Source organism: Artemia sp. Qi Xiang Cuo, chromosome 21 (genome assembly GCF_049724085.1).
Source record: "Artemia sp. Qi Xiang Cuo chromosome 21, ASM4972408v1, whole genome shotgun sequence".
Lineage (NCBI taxonomy): Eukaryota > Metazoa > Arthropoda > Branchiopoda > Anostraca > Artemiidae > Artemia > Artemia sp. Qi Xiang Cuo.
In genome coordinates, this window is record NC_142814.1 from 25,675,441 (window position 1) to 25,695,320 (window position 19,880).

Below are 19,880 nucleotides of genomic sequence, written 5' to 3' on the forward strand. Positions count from 1 at the left end.
AGTCCCCTTTTTTTCAAATATTTCTGTTCTCTTGGCTCTCCTTGTAGCATTTCCTCTCAGTACAGCTACTTCGGAAAGAAGCATTTCTACACTTGGAAGACTGAAACCTTGGCTAAGAATTTCAACGGGAAAAATAAGGCTGAGTGGTTTAGCCCTGATCGCCGTCCATAGAGACTTTGATTTCTGCCACTAAAATGTCATAGACGTTTATGTAGGGAAGAAAAATCGCCGTTTAGATCTCGTTTTTTAGACGCTTAAGTTACTGGATTAAGAATTTGGTCAATTCTGTAAATTTATTACCTTATTTTTATATGCTTGGTTTTCTATTGCGTTACCGTAAGAGATAAAACAAAAAAACCTTATAGATGCAACAGTGTGCGAACCGGCCTCGTTTACAAGGATTGGACGTGGACTAACGGTTTTTTGTGTTCGATTCATTTTTTATTTCGTATTTCAAATCGCCTCATTTTACAAAATCTCTTCACTAAAAAAAAAGTCAGAAACTGAGCTGACACTGCCCAACTCCTTTATGGTTGTGACATATACTCAATTCACATTTGCGAGATACAATAGATTAGTGATTATCAACATTTCTGTGTGCAAAAATTTGTTTACATGTATTTTTGTACGATTTGGAAAAAGAGTTTCGGGGGGGGGGGGGGGTTCATTTTTTTTCATTTTCAAAACAACATAACTATTTTTATACTGTACTTTACTGAAAATCTAGCTTGTTTCTATAAACTTAATGAAAACCAAATCTCAGTAGAATATTTATATCAAAATACGAGAAAATAATCCTTGATTAGACTGGGAAAATTCTAAATTATGAAGAAAATTCTAAATTATGAATTTACTTTCTGAGAAATAAAGTCGTTGAAAGTTTGAAATTAGTGCGGTTTGAACCCCATGACAGACCATAACTTTTTTGGTACAAGTGCATTAAATGTACCCTTTTATATACTGTATATGGAATGTCAAGCTGGAGATGCTACAGATACCGGGACAGATACCCGCCAGACTGGTTATTTCAAGACACCGCTATTAAGAAGTGGAATGCAAAGAGTAGTTTTCATTGCGTTTACGATATTTAACTGTTGTTTTTGGGGGTTTAGGGGGGAAGGTACCTAGGCTAGGTTAGGTTGGGTTAGGTTACGTATTTAATATATGGTATGCTTTAACCCCACCCCACCCCCAACCCCCTAATGTACAAATATATAGCCCAAATTTGTTTCTAAACTATTATATATTCATCCTATTTTATTTTGTTTCATTAGCATTAACCAAACTTGACTTCTTTAGCAGTATATAAAAGAGTACGTTTAATACACCCGTACCTTTTTTTTTTATTAGTATCCTCTTTAAAATCTGAAGATATAATTGCTTTAGGCCTACTGTTCCTAAAAAGACAAATCGTGGCTGCTGAGTGTAAAAACTTGTTTTTACCAAAAAATGGCTTTTTGCGTTCATCCGATGCTGTTATGGTATTGATTTTCTGAGATTATTTTGGGAGAAGATTGCGCAAATTGTTCATCAAGTATTTTTAAGTTTTATTCAATGTCACAATATTTTATTAATATTGTGAAGAAGATCGGGGCTAGTCGAAACCCAATTTAATCAGAAAATATTGCTTTTTTAAAACCACAAATGTAAAGCGTACATGGTAATGGTTCTTTCACACTACGCCGTAGAATCTTTCACACTAGCATAACTTAAGACTTTCCGTCATGTTACGTAATATTAAGGAGCAATTTTGTTTGCAACGTAGGCAGTGTCAGGTAGACTTAAATTTTGCTTAGAATTTTACGTTACATAAGTTTATGTTACGTCATGGAAAGACCAATGTAGAGTGTATGTTGAGGGACATCTCCTTTGATTTTGACCGAACAAGATGATTTCCAAGCAGTATTTCTAAATATTTAAATATGGGTTTATCACGCCATGTTGCCTTAGCCTTCTACAAACTGCACGCCTCCAACTTAGGCTAAATATATTTACTTAAGTTCACATTTTTGCATCACATTGCCTTGCGTTGTTTATAAAAAATTACCATAATTATGTATTTGAGACAGCGAGATCTTCAAAGAAGGCAGAATTGCCACTGTTACATTTTAAAGTTTTTAAACCAATTTTTATTAACTTTCTAGTAATGTCTTTTTAAAGTATTTGATATGTTTATTAGATTTCATGACTTTTCAAAACTATTCTTTTAAATCGTGAATTTAATCAATTCTTTGAATTAAATAAAATTATATAACTTGCCTATTTTATTTTATTTTCAACCCCCCCCCTCAAAAAAAAAACATTGCTTACTTAGAAATCAGTTCTTTATAAATCCCTGGGCCACATCTCCATTCACTGCCATTTAGCATGCCACCCCTTAGTCAATCATTGCACCGTTAAATTCATCTATAACTACGAAATTTTTTCCCATACCAGTGCATCCTTAACCACAAGATACTTCGGGAATATTTTAATACTCTGTAATGTCTTATTCTCTTGCTTTTTTTTTGTTATTTACTTTTTAATATTATTTGTTTATTTATTTTTAGTCAGCATCCACTTCCAGTTAAATGCAATTGTGTATGAGTAATTAATTATTTTTTTTATCAGTTCTCCTAAAATAATTATTACTCTGATTCAGTTTTACTTTTTGCCTTATTAGCAACGTTAGAATTACGCTCAGAGCTCATACTTTCCGAGTAAGTTTAAAATAAATAATAAGGATAATTACCTGAATGAATTGCGTTCTGCACTTACTCAGCTGTAATTTTACAGTTTGTTATCTTTATGCCCGTGCCATATTATAGTCACACTTGTCGATAAAATCAGAAACAGGCACTACTACAGTGCAAATTAAGTCCGCCATTCGTAATTTCTCGAGTTGAACATTGTTCAACTTTCAAGCATAAATTTCTTGACTGACCAATGAGACTCAAGGTTTAAGATATACTTTTTAAAACTAGAAAAGATGGAAACTTAGAACACTGGTTTTTCTATCTGGGAGAGGAACCTGACAGAAGTTAAAAAGACTTAGTATTATTAGAGAACAGTTGGACACAAACTGATGTTGGTGCAAACTCTTTAAACTAATTTCTTGGAATTTTAATTTTTTGCTTTTTAAATGCACGTGTGACGCTAAAATCAAGAAAATTACATTGTCATTCATGATATTTGGCTTTCTTTATCGATAGATGAGACTATGGTGCGGCACGGGCTTTAGACTTTCTTATAGTCTCAAAGTGAGGTTATATATATATACTACTACTACTACTACTAACAACTCATTGCAGCACCAAGCCGCCTGAGGCCAACACAGCTACGCACGCTCCTCCTCCACCCTAATCTATTCAAAGCCACCCTTTTTACACCCGCCCACGAAGTTCCCATTTCCTTTAAATCTTTCTTTATGACGTCCTCACACCCCAGACGGGGACGACCTGCTTTCCGTTTAGCCCTAGATGGTTGGCCGAAAAGAACAATCTTCGGCAATCTGTCATCCTTCATCCGCACAACATGCCCTAACCACCTCAACCTTTCTTTCATTATAGACCTAGAAAGCGGTATTGAACCACATTTTTCGTATAGCCTATTGTTTGAAATACGGTCAGTCAGCCGGGTACCCAGAACAATCCTTAAGCAATTTCTCTGGAAAACATCTAGCAAACCTTCATCCGCTTTTCGGAGCGTCCATGCTTCAGAGCCATATTTGACCACTGTCATCACTGTAGCTTCTAAGATTCTAATCTTGGTTTGCAGACTTATCTTCCTATTCTTCCAGACTTTTTTTAACTGTGAAAAAACACCCTGAGCCTTGGCTATTCTATTTTTAACATCTTCACTGCTCCCACCATCTTTACTAATAATACTACCAAGGTAAGTGAAGCTTCCCACCTGATCAATCTTTTCATTACCCAACGTCACCTTTTCATCTTCACTTATTCCTAGCCTTAGTGACTTAGTCTTCCTAACATTAATTTTCAAACCAATACTAGCACCCTGAACTCGCAAAACCTCTAAAACTTCATTCATTTTGCTCACACTTTCATCTAGGATGCTTAAATCATCAGCATAATCCAAGTCCAGGAGACTTTTTCCTCCCCATTTGATTCCGTGGTCTCCCATTGCCTTTCCTGTGCTCCTTAAAACAAAGTCCATCAAAATAATCCATATAAAGGGGGATAGAACACAACCCTGCTTAACTCCTGATTTAATACAAAACCAGCTGCTAACCTCATTTCCTACCTTAACCGCAGCAGTGTTATTCTCGTACATAGCACTAATCACTTTAATGTATTTGTCTGGTATACCATACAAGGATAAAACCTTTACTAATGCTCCTCTATCAACATAATCGAACGCTTGCTCATAATCTATAAAACTGAGGACCAAAGGTGTTTGAAAACTTAGGCACTTCTCAATTATTAACCTAAGAGTGAAAATTTGGTCAACACATCCTCTACCTTTTCTAAAACCGCACTGCTCTTCTCTTAAAACTTTGTCTACGGCATCTCTCAGTCTAAAAAGTATCATATTACTAAGCAATTTGCTACCTACAGAGACCAGACTAATGCCTCGATAATTACCACACTCACTTTTATCACCTTTCTTATAAAGTGGCTTAATTAAGGTTTTCCTAAAATCGTTAGGTACTTCCCCTTTTTCAAAAATCATATTCATAATCTTCAATAACTTATTTCTAACCTCAGAGCCACCATATTTAAGAAACTCATTTACTACCCTATCAGCACCTGGAGCCTTATTATTCTTTAATCCTTTTAGTACTGTTGCTAATTCCTCCTCACAAAACAAATCTTCCTTCACATCCAAGGTATCACAAACTTTTTCATTTTCCTCTATATTTATTACTGCAACTCTATCTCGGTTAAGCAAGTTCTCAAAATATTCTGCCCATCTCGCTTTAGCTTTTTCCTTATCGCTAATTGCCACCCCATTCCTATCTTTAACTGGGACAAGTCCGGATTGACTACTACCTCTCAATTTTTTAACGTGCCAGTACAATATTTTACTATTATGCCGTCTATCTGCATCTTCTAAATCCTCGGCAATTTTATCCATGGCCTCCACTTCACACCTCCTTAGTTCATATTTCAATGCTTTCTCCACTTTCCTTACATTTCTTTTGTTTTTATGCGATCTATCACTCAGATAATTCTTGTACAAGTCCTTTCTCCTTTCTATTAAACATAAAGCTTTTTCACTAATATTCTTAGCTGCAGTTATAGCTTTCTTCCTTAATACACCTTCAGCAACTTCACAAATTATTTTTCTAAAATTATTCCAACCATCTTCCACATTATCAAATTTTAAACTCTCAAGTTTAGTATTCAACTGTTCCTGGAAAGTTTCTCTCAAATTCTCATCCTGGAGTCTACTAACATCATAACGTCTCGGGAGGTAATTACCCTTCCGATTTTTCAGCTTTAAATTAATCCTTGACACTACTAGATGGTGATCTTTACTTTTAACATCAATAACAGCACTCCTATATACCCTAGTATCTTGTATTGATCCTGCCAGTCTTCAGTTTACTATAAAATAATCAATAAGGTTTGCTGTCTTATCATCACGTGAATACCATGTTAGCTTATTAGCAATTTTATGACCAAACCACGTATTGGTTATAACTAGATTGTTATACCTACAAAATTGCAAAAGTCTGTATCCATTACTGTTTTCTTTTCCTACACCAAATTTACCTAAGCTAGGATACCATCTATCCTTATTTCTACCAACCTGGGCGTTAAAATCTCCCTGTAATAACATCATATTTCTGCCTGGGACCTTGTCTATTTGCTCCTGTAACTGTAAGTAAAATTCATCTGAGTCACTAGTATCTCCATCAGTTGGTTCTACAGGGGCGTATACTACTATAAATGATACCCTGAGCTTTCTAGTCATACAATTGGCAATTAGCATTCTATTATTAATACAGTCCCAGCCTAGACAAGACTTAGCAGCGTCCTTATTTATTGTGAGCCGTACTTCCTATCTATGTGCCCCATCCTTCCAGCTTGAGTAAAAAAATTTTTTATCATCTAATTTCAGGCTTTCTACAACTAAGATATAAGCTTTTGAAACTCCCAATAAATACAGTTCAAATCGTCTGAATTTTTCAGTCAAAATGTTGATACAATAGTCATTTTTTAATGTCGTGACATTCCAAGTTCCAATTTTCATGTTCTTTAAATCATTGAAATTTTTTTCGCCTCAGGAAAAGCAATGATCCCGGATACCAGTGTAGGATGGGGATCACACATCTTCTCAAGTCTGCATCGAAGTGCTTAAGCCTGCTTAGAACCGGACAGAAAGAAGTCCCTGGGACTTCCATCAACGGAAGTTGTGTGCAATCCTTGCCCCATCTTGGTCACAATATGGTTTTTAGCACTTGGCGATGCTCCTATATCAACAAGATTCGGAATCCTGAACAGACAATCTCAACCCTATTTCCTCTAACTCATTATATATTCATGCCTACAAATATTATGCTACTACGGGGAGGCAACCCATAATAGATAAATTAGCTAGGAAGAGATTTTTCAGCCCAAAAACGCCCATCAAAACATACCAATCCCAGAAGAATTGTCCATTAGTCAGAATCCCGTGCGACTGCTGTGTCGTTTACTAGGCTATAATTTCCTCGAGCGGCGCCACTCCTCAAGTGGGAATAGAGTTGACCGCAAGGTCCTCAGTCTTGCAGGTACCCCGAAAAGGTCAAAGCAGCCCTTTGCAGAGGCCGTTGTCCATAGATATGGCTCTTACGCCCTGCCTCAGTTGTCCTCCTTTAGAGGATCCTCCCGCGATGGTGTTCTGCATCACAATGCAATTTAACCCATTACTGGGAGAAGGTTTGCAACTCATGGAACTTGTGGACAAACCAGTGGGCCCTTTTGAGTGTACATTTGAGGGGCCTTCTTCCTCCTCCGCCTGTATTTATGACCCCGGGCAAGGGTGCCCCAGGTTCCAAATTATTAGCCCAACGACCCAAATTTAATTCTAACACTAAACCTAAGACGTTAAAATTAGAGAAAATTAATATTAGCATAAGACCTAACACCCTTACACAAAAAATTTATATTGACACGTATAGTTAAATCCAACAAAAATTATTAAAGCCAATACATACAAATTCTCAACCCCCCCCAAAAAAAAAATAAAAGCAACTTTAATCTAGATATCTAACTACAAACAGAAATTTGAAAAAAGTGCTTATTGGTCTACAAAAAGTGAGAAAACTTAAAAAAACACCCAAGTTACAGAAAATTTAACCTTTAACAAAGAAAATGCAAAGTCATAACAGAGGAACTCATATCAACAAACACTTCTTGGACCCCAATTATGAAGATAAATCCCACATAATTTCCCAACTAAGTCTCCGAAAGTACCTAACAGATATACGAAGATTAAATCCAGAACCCCAATTAGAAAATTTTAGATCTAAAAAAGTTTTCCATTGATAACATATAAGGTTTTTAATTAAGACAAGAGGGCCAGTCTGATCCTGGATCTCGAATACGCTGCTAGATGTACACTGAGATTTGTGAAAACAGCGCCACCGCGTGAAATTTGTGCAAAGCCAGCCCCATCCATCCCCTAGCACCCTTAAATACACACCTGACCCCCTAATATTCTCCCACTAGCATCGTATGAATATTTACCAAGAGAAAATACTTCCCAAGAAAACTAAGACCCAATACACAATATTTACTTAATCAACTCCATCCCCAACGAAAAAGAAAATAACTGGAAAAAAAACATAATATTCAAACCTAAATTAAGGAAATCAAAACCGGATTATACTCTAACATCCACAAAATTCAAATATAAATACATAACCTTTTCTTCCAAGTAAAATTTCATCATAAAATAAGTTGAACCATCAAAACAAATGCTCGAAACAACTCATAATTTAAATGCAAAATTTAAAATTTTAAAGCAAAACACAATTCAAACATTATAAACAAAAACTTCAAAGACTGACACAACGTGAAATCTAGGTTAAAAAACTTTAACTTCACATGTAAAAACAAAAAGTAACAAAATGCAACTTTAATCAAATACAAAAAAAAAGAGAAGAAAAACCTGTTTATGTTATTTGCTCTTTTTCTTTCTGCCGCTGTTTTTAGCCCTCCATGACACAAAATGAAATTTTTCTGAACAACATCTTACTCAAAATTGTTTCAACCCTACGAAGAGAGGACTAAAACTTCCAATATATATATATATATATATATATATATATATATATATATATATATATATATATATATATATATATATATATATATATATATATATATATATATATATATATATATATATATATATATATATATATATATATATATATATATATATATATATATATATATATATATATATATATATATATATATATATATATATATATATATATATATATATATATATATATATATATATATATATATATATATATATATATATATATATATATATATATATATATATATATATATATATATATATATATATATATATATATATGTTGAGCTACGAGGACTGTGGAAAAAGTAAATTATGTTTATATTAAAACGAAACTAAGATGAAACAAATCTCCGTTCTGATAGACATAAGGGTAAACAAACTTTGCAGACGATTTTCATAAAATATTACCGTCTAAGACTCCTACCAATTTGCTTTGACGAGTTTCCAGGATGGGGAGGGGCAGTCTGATTTTTCTCATGCCTGAGTATCCCTACTCCCACACGTAATACTTATACGGCTATGGCAGCAAGACTTTTTCAGTTGCGTAGAAAAGAATAACAGGTCTGTTGTATGGGGATACGTAACTTTTTCTACAAAACCAAGGGAATTTGCAAAGGTCTGATAAAATCAAGATGAGGGGGGCATGTGTGAAGAGACAGTACTAAAGCGACCACTCCATGCTGAAACAAACGGATTGTAAATTTTAGCAACTTAATGTTATGAAGTGGCAGGGTCGTGACCATGATTTTTTTTTCGTGGGAGGGGGAGATTTTACTAAATAAACTTTTAAAAACGCATAAAGAATTTGTAAAAATTTTGTTAAATTTTTTTTATGTTCTTATGAGTCAGACAAACATTTGGAGGGAGGGAGGTCATAGCCCCTACCCCTTTCCCTCCGGGTATGGCCTTGTGAAGTGGGTATCAGGAAGAAGGTGTACCGTTAAAAAAGTGTCTTTGTATGGAGACAGAATGTCAAGTTGGAGTTTAAGAGTGTAGCTTTCAAATGTAGCCTGTGTAATAAGAAACAAGAAAGGCACTTCCTTCACTTTTTTTTCGCATCTCAAACCGTAGGTTTCCTAAGCAGCCCTAATGTTATTAACGGAATCATCATCTTAATATACTAACACAAAACAGATTAGAAGCTTACTATAGCTTTTAGGCTGATTTTTAAATAGACAACCCGGATCTCGAAAATGTATGCCTTGTCCAGAACATCGTTTGCGCTTTACTGAAAATAAAATATATTTCAAAGTTTTCTCTTGTAATAAATCCGAAATTGCTGAGGTTCTCAACAATGAACATGAATATATATTAAACTTTCAATCTACAGCTCACTAGTTCTTTTGGTAATCTTTCGTTATTATAGTCATTCTTTTTATTGTTGATTTACGACCAATAAAAACACACCCCCTCGAAGTAAAATTGTTTTCAGCAAAGCGTAAATGGCGTTCTGGTCTTTAGAAGGCATTTAGAGACGATAGGCCTATACCTACTTGCGGTAATTTCAGTTCGTCTTATGTTCGAGCTGATTCTTGTAATTTCTGCTCTTCTTGGGTTTCACTTATTTATTGATAGTAATTTATGCTTGTTGTACATTTTAATTACTATTTGACTTTATTTTGTCTTGTCTTAGGTTTAGCATAGCTCTTTACTTTTTTTAAGATTTATTTTGTGGAAAGAGCTTTTTTTAATTAATTTACATAAAGATTGGATACTTGTCTGACGGAACGCATTCAATAAGTGAAGTTAGGTTAATCCTAATGAAATATACCAAAACATGATGATAATATAATACTTTAGAAACAAAATTATGGAAACTACGGCAAAGAATTGCGGAAAGCAGGCCGCGTAGAACACAATTTATGAAATACCTAACCCAGCCTATCCTGATCCCTAACCGCCTCTATATATTAAATATTTTATAAAAATATACATATATCGTAGTTCTCTTACTCAAAATAAGCAAATCATAACCGGTCCAGGAAAGAAAACCGGTTTCTGTTAGATCTTACATAGTATAATTCTTGAGTGCGTTCCGTTTAACAGACAAGTACCAAAGATTGATCAAATGTGAATATTAGTTCTGTTTTTGATCAAAGTTCAATAATATATGGGATTTAACAACTTCGATGCTTTACTCGTGGCATTTGGATGAGGTTGCCCCTAGATATTTTTTTCTTAAATTCGTCACTGCTAAAAAAAAAAAAAAAAAAAAAAAACATGATCAATTTATTCGTAACTTCTTGTTTATAGTATTTAGTGACGAAATCTATCAACATTAATGCCGCTGATACGATAATATCCCGCCCTGTTGGAGCCATTGCAAACCTGACAGACAACTTTTTACGCAAAGAATTCAAAATCTGCATTTTCAGGTTTATTACGACTGCAAAACATCAAGAAGTCTGAAGTCATTTTAGCTTGCAATGTCACTGAATTGGCGAGCCCAAGGATGATTGAAGTCGACATTCATTCTGGATGGTGCTTGCAACGTCTTTGCGTACCTGACAGAAGGAAGAAAGATCATGCGTATGAAAAAGCGTTGGCGTTGTGCCGTGATCGGGGAGAACTTTGGCGGAAACAAATCAAAGCATCCCTTCCTGTTTTTCCAGATGCATCATCTCATACTAAACTAGTTGAATCTGCCCTTTGTGATAAAAGGAAAGTAATAAGTTCAAAAAGTGATATTCCTAAAAGAAAGTTTGGTCTCGATTTTCGAATCGGTTCACCTGCAAATATTGTCAAACCTTTCTTTACAAGGAATTCATTTTCAAAGATTGATGGAAATAGTAAGCATATAAGACACATTCAAAGTTTAGATATAAAGCCCCCAGATTTGATAGAGAATGTTGCCAATCGTTTGTCAATAAGTCGTCTCTCTTTATCATCGGGTTGTGACAGTGAGAACAATAGTATTGGACACAGTTCTAGAGATAAATTGAAGAACTTGATGAAATTTCGGTCTCGAAGTGAGCAGCCCCAAAAGACATTGCCAATTGATGAAGGGATATTGTCACCATATGGGAGAGTGGCTGATGCAATTTGTTTTGAAGAAGAAGAAGAAGAAAACATATATGCGGAAATTTCTGACTTTAATGATATAGAGATGAGTTACTTGTGAATTTTCAGCTGGAATATCGGAAAGATTTTGTGTGAAACCAGAATATTAATTGAAATCTTTCAAAGCTGTTTAAACCGTGTCTATATCACGTACCACTTTAAGATTCCTGATTTTCATGCAGGCTGAGCAGGTTCCATCATATATATTTTTTGAAAATTTTAAATTTGATAGTTATAGGAGGATTTGTTGACTTCGATTATCCGGGCTTTTGGTTGATTATTGGCCAAGAAGCAAAATTAATTAACTCCATTTCCCAATCTTTTTGAGACTCTATCATTGACAATGTGATTCTGGTAATGAATGGTTTGTTTAATTGGATGAATAGATTTGGCAAATGAGCTGCTCAATTACTGTATTTGTGTTGAAAAAGGCTCTAGAAATAGTCTAATCAAAGATTAGTATTTAAAAAATCATTTTTAAAAATGATTAAAAAATTATCAAAGATCAGTATTTAAATACTTTTTTCTGCATATTACCTGGATCAGAGTGTTAAGATGTAATGCACAAGGTGAATCTCAAATGCAGGGCAGTTACGCAGCTACAACAATAAACAATTTTTATATTCATCTTCTCATATTTCAAATTGTGGGCTAAGACGTCAGTTTTTTCCCCAAATTATCCACAGTCCTGTTTAAGACCAACCTTTTCCTGTGCTTTCTTGTCATAAAGTCAGAAGCAGGGAAGTGTCAATACCCCCATTCAACACCAAATGACAGCCATTTGGGTTGGTTTTTTGATATAATTGCCTTTTTTGCTCCTTAAAGGACACAAGATTTGGAAAATTAAAGCGTCAAAGTAAAGGATGCGGCACTGGACTTTACAGTCCCTATTAGCGGTGCTGATCTCCTTTTCTTGGCCCTTCAGGCGGGAAGTGTATTTTGCGGCAGTCATCTTGTACTTTAACACACCCTTCCTGTTTACCTTCCCCAGATTTCTCCAAGCACCCATTTGGATCTGGGTTGAATCTGACTAAGCTTACAGAGTCTAGAAGAGTCAGTAAGCTTAAATAAATACTGAATTGCTTTTTCTTTTTCATTTTTTCCTGGAAAAAAGCACGATTGCTCTGTTAAAATGAATAGACTTCCCAATAGGATCTATTGGAAAGTATCTATTGAATAGATGACCACATCCTTAGCCTTTCAAGATTTCGTTTACAATTAAGATTCAGTAAATATAGTTTAAAAAGTTGATAGCTCCTCCCCCCTCAATTTTTAGATGCCTGATGAGGTAATATACAGACGTCAAAACAACAAATTTGGAAGGCCAAATTCAAGCTGGGGACTTCTTCAAATAATCCACAAGTGGTGCTGACCTCATCTAGTGTTAGTTGAGAAATGTTGTCACATTACTGACAAGTTTGTTTTTAAAGTTCACAGTAATTGAATTATTTTTTTCTTTGAATAGAAATAAAATTTTTCTTCGAAAAGAATAAAATAAATAATTAGTTAATAAAGAATAGCACATTTTAATGCCAAAGAATGCGTTTCAAATGAACTTCAAAATCTGATAATCACCAATCAAAACTAATTAACTTAACTTGATTCCTTTTATCCTATAGAATTTTGAAATAAAATCCTTTAAAATTTATAAGAACCTTCTTAATTTAAAAGTGTTTCCGTGATATATAAATGTAAACCCCCTAGAACGTACAATTTTTTGAAATAAAAGCCACTATGTATGAGCGATAGTCTCCCATATTTAAGAATGGGACCTTAACTTCTGAAAGTGTTTTACAGACATTGAGGGCTGCCTATCCTATGCGTTTGCTCAAGTAAATTTCTTCTTATAAATGATTAGTATTTACTGTTCAGTCAGGCTTGTATTAATGGTTTAGAAAAATCCTCTCTAATATGCATTCGAGTAGAACCCCTGTACCACAGCATACATACAGTGTGGAAAATTTGGTTCAGAAATGGGACACATCACAGCGCGTGGTTTGGGAAGTTTTCCAAAGCGTCACAGCAATAGCTTCAACCGGTCTCTTATATTCCAATCGCAATGCGCTAAAAATTTGTCATGGCGCAAGCGCGAAGGCGGAGTCATGACGAAAGGTGTGCGACTAATGTGTCCCAAAACTCTTTAATAGAGAGTATAGGAATTTTCCATACTGTATAACATTTATGCTGTGCCCTGCACTAGCACTTGGAGAAAGTACAAAAAAGCCTGGCATTTCGACAGAACTTTTTCTAAGCATCTGGCGCGCCTCTAGACATATGCTGGAACTCTCACCCCTCCCCAAGTATGTTTTTGTGTACATGTGTGTTTAGTAGTGGCCCATTCCTTATGTATACTGATGCTAAAAGATTTCTGTCTCGTGATTTGTGATAGGACGACTGGCTAGTACATACTTCTATTCCGCCGTCACTTTAAAGCTTGATCAAAAGGCAATCAGATAGGGGAAAGGGGCTTGGATTAGTAATTGTTTATTAACAACATCAGTTTTCTTGTGAAAGAACTTTATTTTGTATAGAAATTCGTATTTCAACGAAATTTCATTTTATTTTATGCTTTTACCAATGCAGTACGAGCTTTTGGAAGCTTAGTGGTGGTAGAAGTTTAAATGCATTTTTCGTTAGACAGAATTAGGCTAGGCTGAAAATTCCTCTTCATTATTTATACTTTCAGCGAATTAATTTCGGGGTTTCATAAATTTGTAGATGACCAGATTGTAACAGTTGAATCTATGTATAACATCCCGGTTTAATGCTGCTGTGATCTTATTTGGTGCTTTTGTATTGATTGTTGAAATAAAACGTTTGCTCTTTTTTAATTTTGGTATTTGAATAGTTTTGCTGTGGAAGCAAGATTTATAGAACTCAAGCTGTAATTGCAAAACTTATTACATACTTTTATTGCCAGTACTGATTACTATAGCCGAATTTCTTAATTACATTGCAGTCAGGCCCGGATTTACCAATAGGCCCACTAGGTCTGGGCCTAGGGGCAAAATAAATTATCACTGAGTAATTTATCTTCACAAAAAGTGGACTGATGTGATTTATAGTCATAGTGCCACGTGCACTCCACCGCCGCGCTGTCTATTCACAGAAAAACGATTTTAAAACAACACATTAATCCCGTGGCTACTTATGAACTGTCAGATTTCTGCCAAGAATGGCACCTGAGAGTTCGGTAGTACTTCTCTCTTTCATTACCTTTGGCTGCATCAGTTGCGTTATGTTCAGTGGTTCTGCGATCCCGAATTTTTGGAGATTTCCGCGAAAATCTTGCAAAAACACAGCGGTAAAAATGCTTTGGCCTAGAAGCGTCAAAGCTTAAAAAACCGGCCCTGATTACAGAGAGCATAAACAAGGCTTGTATAGCCGGTCAAGATAACTTTTTTCTTTTTGCTGAAATACATGCAACAAAATGTGACAAGCCTATGGCTTTCTCCTGTATTGAATAAAATAAATAATAAATACATCCATTAAAAGAACTACAGTTTGCGGCTGAAAAATTTCTCTTCATTATGGTATGTAGTATTTACAACTGTGTAAGAGATTCAATGAAAAAGCAAAGTTTTTCAGCAAAAAGTAAAGGACGATATTATAATGGGTATTTATGAATTCATACAAGAAGTCAAACTTTACAAGAAGAGAAATCTTATAAAATAAAAAAGTCAAAGCCAAAACGAACAGAAATTGCAAAGAGTAAAGAATTGACCCTGAAAGCAATCGCTAATTACCACAAATAAGGGTATACTTTCAAATTAAAATAATAATAATAATTTATTGTTATCCTCTCTACATAACAAAGACGTACTAAGAAGAGTACTAAAAAAAGCGAAGGAAAAACGAAAAGAAAACTTACGCACAAATATTGACGCTTTTAAGCACTCAGACAACAAGGGTCAAATTATATGATATTTTACTTATTACGACACTAAGCACTTGATAGAAGACAAATTAGTGGAAAATCGACAACTCTATTGCAGCGGTCAGCAAATCTACGTAACAGTTCATCCATTTTTTAACAAATCTCAAAAACTCCGTACCGTCGGGACATGTAACTTTTATGGGTCCAAATAGGGATGCTGAGAAAATACTTGCAGACCGTAAAGAACAACGATCCGACTTTATTTTTATCAGAGGCGGGGAAAAGTTCCCAAAAAGATGTCAAAAACAACACATGTGATGCAAAAAACACGTTATATAACTGACCAGGGGTTCTCTTATCAAATTGGCCCTCTACCCTGGCAAAAAACACGTAAGATTTTCTTAGTTTTTCTTTCAAAGAATCAATTATAAGCTGTCTTGTGGATCTAATTGATGTTCTAATGGAAGACCTAATTACCTAAATGAACTGGAAGGTGACATTGGTGCTGAACCAACTTGGATTGTATCATTGGAGGCAGTCTCAGGTCCAAAATCAAGAAACTCAGTTTTGGAAGTTGCAACTGAAAGGCCAATTTCATTCAGTCCGTGGTAAACAACATCAACAGTGTTCTGGAGTGCCTCAAGATTATCAGCTAAAAGAAGAATATCGTCGGCATATGACAAGTGACATACATCAATTGATGGCTCAACTAGGTATGACGGAATCTGCCGAAAGCCGAAAGACTTCTCTGATAGCGTTATTAAATATTGCAGGACTTATCGCCGAGGTGTTGCTTTACACCTTGGCACACCTGGATACAATTACTAACAGTACCATGCAAACGTATCCAGATTGAGGCCTTCTGACACCATCTCCACGGGCGAATACAAACAAATAGTACAGGCAAACTAGAGTTTGACCCCAAATAAATTGCAACAGAAATCATTTTTACACCATATTGTAGAGAAAAAAAAACGGAACAAAATATCGAAAGTTGCACATTCTAGGTTGACGCAAAACTAGTTGTTTTTTTGCGTATCGTGTTAGTTTTCTCACTTTCCCAGCAAAATATTAAGTTCCGGTAATTGTTCGTTTTTCTTGAACTGAATTATTATTGCGATGTAAAAAGACGAGATGAGTGCGAAATGGGGTCAAATTTGGTGCACGGTATATATATAAAAAAATCATAATCATCAACATGAGGTTTTTGCGCTTCTCGTCGTCGTGACCCTTTTTTACCAGACTATTTTTCGCTGGCTAAATTTTCGGTTTTGAGACCTAATAATTAGTTAGCCTGAATCTGATGGGTCGGCCTAAAAAAAATTATTGCAAGATGTCTATTAAAACATGAAAAATATTAGAAAAGGGAAATGATCTATGAAACTAGTTTTCAGCAGCCGACATTTAAAATCTCTCTTAGAATAAACTATTGTCAACACACTGACTAGTCTTCACACTGATAAAATTATCGAATCAACTCCATGAACACTTGAAAGACAGAATCAAACTCTGATTAGTGTTGTCAACTTGATCTTTTAATACATATATCTAGGCACCGACGTTTTCCTCTTCGTTATAGATTTTGATTCTTTGAGACTTAGAACATGCTGTCCCTTTGCATATTTTACACGCTGCAGTGCAAGCTATGCCGTTTTTAAAGCAGTTACATCTCGTTGAGCTACTTTCCAGTTGACAGGAGCCCTTCACGATTTTCAGAAGCAGACGAGGGGCTGGTAGGACATCAGCAGTCGATGGATACAAGAATTCATCTTTATTTTTCCAATCCCAGTCCTTGGATTTAAGTTCAGAATCAGGATCTCCACTCCATACCTGAACTTGGTAGAAAACCCAGTAACTGTGGAATTTAGCTGCATCAGAAGTTGGTGGTAACTGTTCTGTGTGGACGAATGTGCTAGGAGTAGTTACTTTCTTTTTAAAAACTTCCCAGCGGAGTTCATCCAGATTTTCCCCTTTTGATGCGCCATATATAACGAGCAGAGCGTCTTCTCCAGCAACCCTTACTTCCTCCTTTCAAGCTTACTTCAGCATGAAAATTGCAGCTGATGTACGAAAATAGGCATCTGCCATTAGCTTCTTCAGATTAAGACCTTTTCCTAGACTGTGGATCCGTGAAGTAGAATCACAGCCTAAGATGGTGGGAGCAAAACGAATCAGATGGCATGTCTCTTGGCCCAGCTTCTCTTTCAATTAGTGAATATTCTATATTCGGGGAGGTTTGTTTGACTTTGGCTCAGGTGCAAAGAATAGTTTCTTGCTTGATAGGTCACAATAGAAACAGAAGATCAGTATCGGCTCCAATGACGGCAGTTTCGTAATACCGGGAAGAATCAACAGCAGATTGAACATTGGGACATCTGCATCACCTGGTGCCTGGATTACGACGAAGCCCTTTGATCGCCCTTTGAAACAGCCAACGCGCAGATAAGCCTGGCCTTGTTTTTCTTGCAGGACAAGAACTCAACGTTTTTAACATTCAGCTGGATATCTGCTGTGAAGAAGATCTCACAGCTGATTATACGACTTCTTTTCGGCTGGGCCATATCCTTTATGGTAGCTCCACGATCGTAGTCGTCGAACACAATAGTGGCTTAGGTCACGTAAGTAGCATAATGGACAAGGACTTTGGAGTTTCGTCGTTTTTGGAGATATCGAATGCCTTTGAGAAGGGGAATAGAGCGCTCCTCAAGATTGCAAGCCTTTGCTACAGCCTTGGCAAACTCTAGCTTGTTCGTAGACTGGAACATGCAACAACTGTCAAAAAGTGATGCTGGGTAGGAACACATTATGTGTTGAAAGTATTCAGATTCCGTGAGATTGATCCTCTTTGCTAGCGTGATGAACCTCGGAAAAAGGAGAGTGGGGTTCAGTCTTTTGCATTTTCCACCTGAATTCTGCTTTGTAGTAATTTGAACTACCTGTTGTTTTCGTCGAAATAAAAAATCAGTGACCAGCTTTTCAGACATGGAGTCAATGGTTTTTAGGCCTAAATCTCTAGGAGAATCAAAGTTGGCAGGTTCGTAGGCTGTCAGGTCGTTTGTGATGTTTCTTAGCTGAAGATCCCCATTAAATGATGATCTTATTTCTAGTAAATTGATAACGATCTGGGTGTCTTTACAGTCTCTTGGCTGCCTTGGCTCGGACATTTCCTTATGGTGTTCACTAGTTCCATAGATTACCTGTGACACACCCTCTATCAGAAGATTTAGTGCAGAGCAGAGTGGTCGAGACAGAACCTCTGTTATACCACTTCCATCGGTAAGGCCACCAGTCGTTTTGAGACAACGCAAGAGGCCCTGCTCAGTGACAAGATCCGTGGGGAGCCCAGCCCAGAATCTATCAGAACGTCTGATCGCATGCATCCCATTCTGGAAGGCTCGATTAACGGCAGGATGGGTTTCTTGGAGATTGACCATTCACGGGAGGTGAAGGTGGCAGGATTTTGTGTAATTGTTGTGCCCAGATGCCACCAGATAAGGTAGCATTTCGGAGGTGGATTTTAAGTGGAGACCCTATGACCCAGATCGTTCGGCTCTTAAGAAATTTCGCAGTGCGGATACCATATTATTTTTTGCAATCCAGAATACTTTTATTAAATTATTCCTTGATAACTTATTTAAATATTTTATTAAACTAGCCATTACATTAGTCTCAAATATCTGACATAAATCGGTTAAAAATGCATTTAAATCTAAATAATTCTGTCTATTATTTTTTTCAAGAAATTATCAAGTATTTTGCAGTAGGTTGCATAGGTTGCATCTAAAATAAACAGAAAAAATAGTAGAATAAAATGTAAAATTTGCTCTAAATAGCAGCAGCAAAATCGACAGCAGTGATCACAAAAGCAGCATTAAAACGAAATACCAAGAAGAAAATTCAGAGTCCCTTAAAATCTAAGAATTCCGTGGTATGCCTATGATTGTTCCGTGGTATGCCTATGATTGTTAAGTGCAATAAGTGAAAGTCGGCCTCAGTTTTAATTTAAATTTTGAAAATGGAGACAAATACCTCTTCAAAAAATCGTACAACAAGCCAAGTTCCTTCATATATAAGTGCATCGAACTCGAGGTTGAGACTGAATTTGGCCTTACAGATTATTTCTGAGCAGAATCCAAGTAGTTACAAATGACAAATTTTGTAAAACTTCTATGAAGTTAAATGACCTGCGGTAATTCTCATTTGATTCTATTCATAATTGAGGCTATTGGGTAAAAACTAAAAACAAAAAAAGTGTCTTAAGAAACTAAAAACTGGATACTGGACATAACTTTGGTAGCTATTTTAGATCCGCTCTCATTTTTTAGGTCGTTTCTGAGCGAGGTATGTAGGATGTATAAAACAAAAATTATCTTTATGTTAAGAAAGTATGTTACCTCTTTTATGGATAGTACAGCTGGAAAGATGGTGCAATCAAATGGTAGAGTGGATTTATTTTATCTCAATGTCTCCATTTTTCATTGTCTGAACGCAGGTCAGTGTTCCTTTTTGGCTGGTGGTAAGGCAACAACAGTGTCTCGCCACAACCCCTTCTTGAGTGTTGTAGACCAAAGATCCTCCAGGGACGAACTCTACAGGATATCATCTTTCTCGGGGCTTCACATGAGTGTTATTTTTAGTTTTCCATGTCTTCTTATTCCAGAGGATGGGGGAAATATGT

General features: G+C 35.8%; 2 protein-coding genes across 3 annotated transcripts in view; one reads left to right on the top strand and one right to left on the bottom strand.

The window, feature by feature from the left end:
* The window catches only part of B4 (imaginal disc development protein B4), a 95,607-nt gene extending 82,762 nt beyond the window's left edge, over positions 1-12,845 (top strand). For both annotated transcript variants that reach the window (XM_089106752.1, XM_089106751.1), the window contains exon 6: positions 10,641-12,845. In XM_089106752.1, coding sequence (XP_088962878.1) covers positions 10,641-11,386 — 746 coding nt within the window. In that variant the 3' untranslated portion in view covers positions 11,387-12,845. The remainder of the gene's footprint in view (positions 1-10,640) is intronic.
* A 4,966-nt stretch (positions 12,846-17,811) lies between these two features.
* Positions 17,812-18,636, bottom strand: LOC148939372 (uncharacterized). Its single transcript, XM_089106859.1, has one exon. It carries the CDS (start codon positions 18,634-18,636, stop codon positions 17,812-17,814), a length of 825 nt encoding a protein of 274 aa, XP_088962985.1.
* Between the last annotated feature and the right edge of the window lie 1,244 nt (positions 18,637-19,880).

Coding starts and splice junctions, on each gene's coding strand:
- LOC148939372 (XM_089106859.1), bottom strand. CDS start 18,636: ATGGTCAATCTCCAAGAAACCCATCCTGCCGTTAATCGAGCCTTCCAG.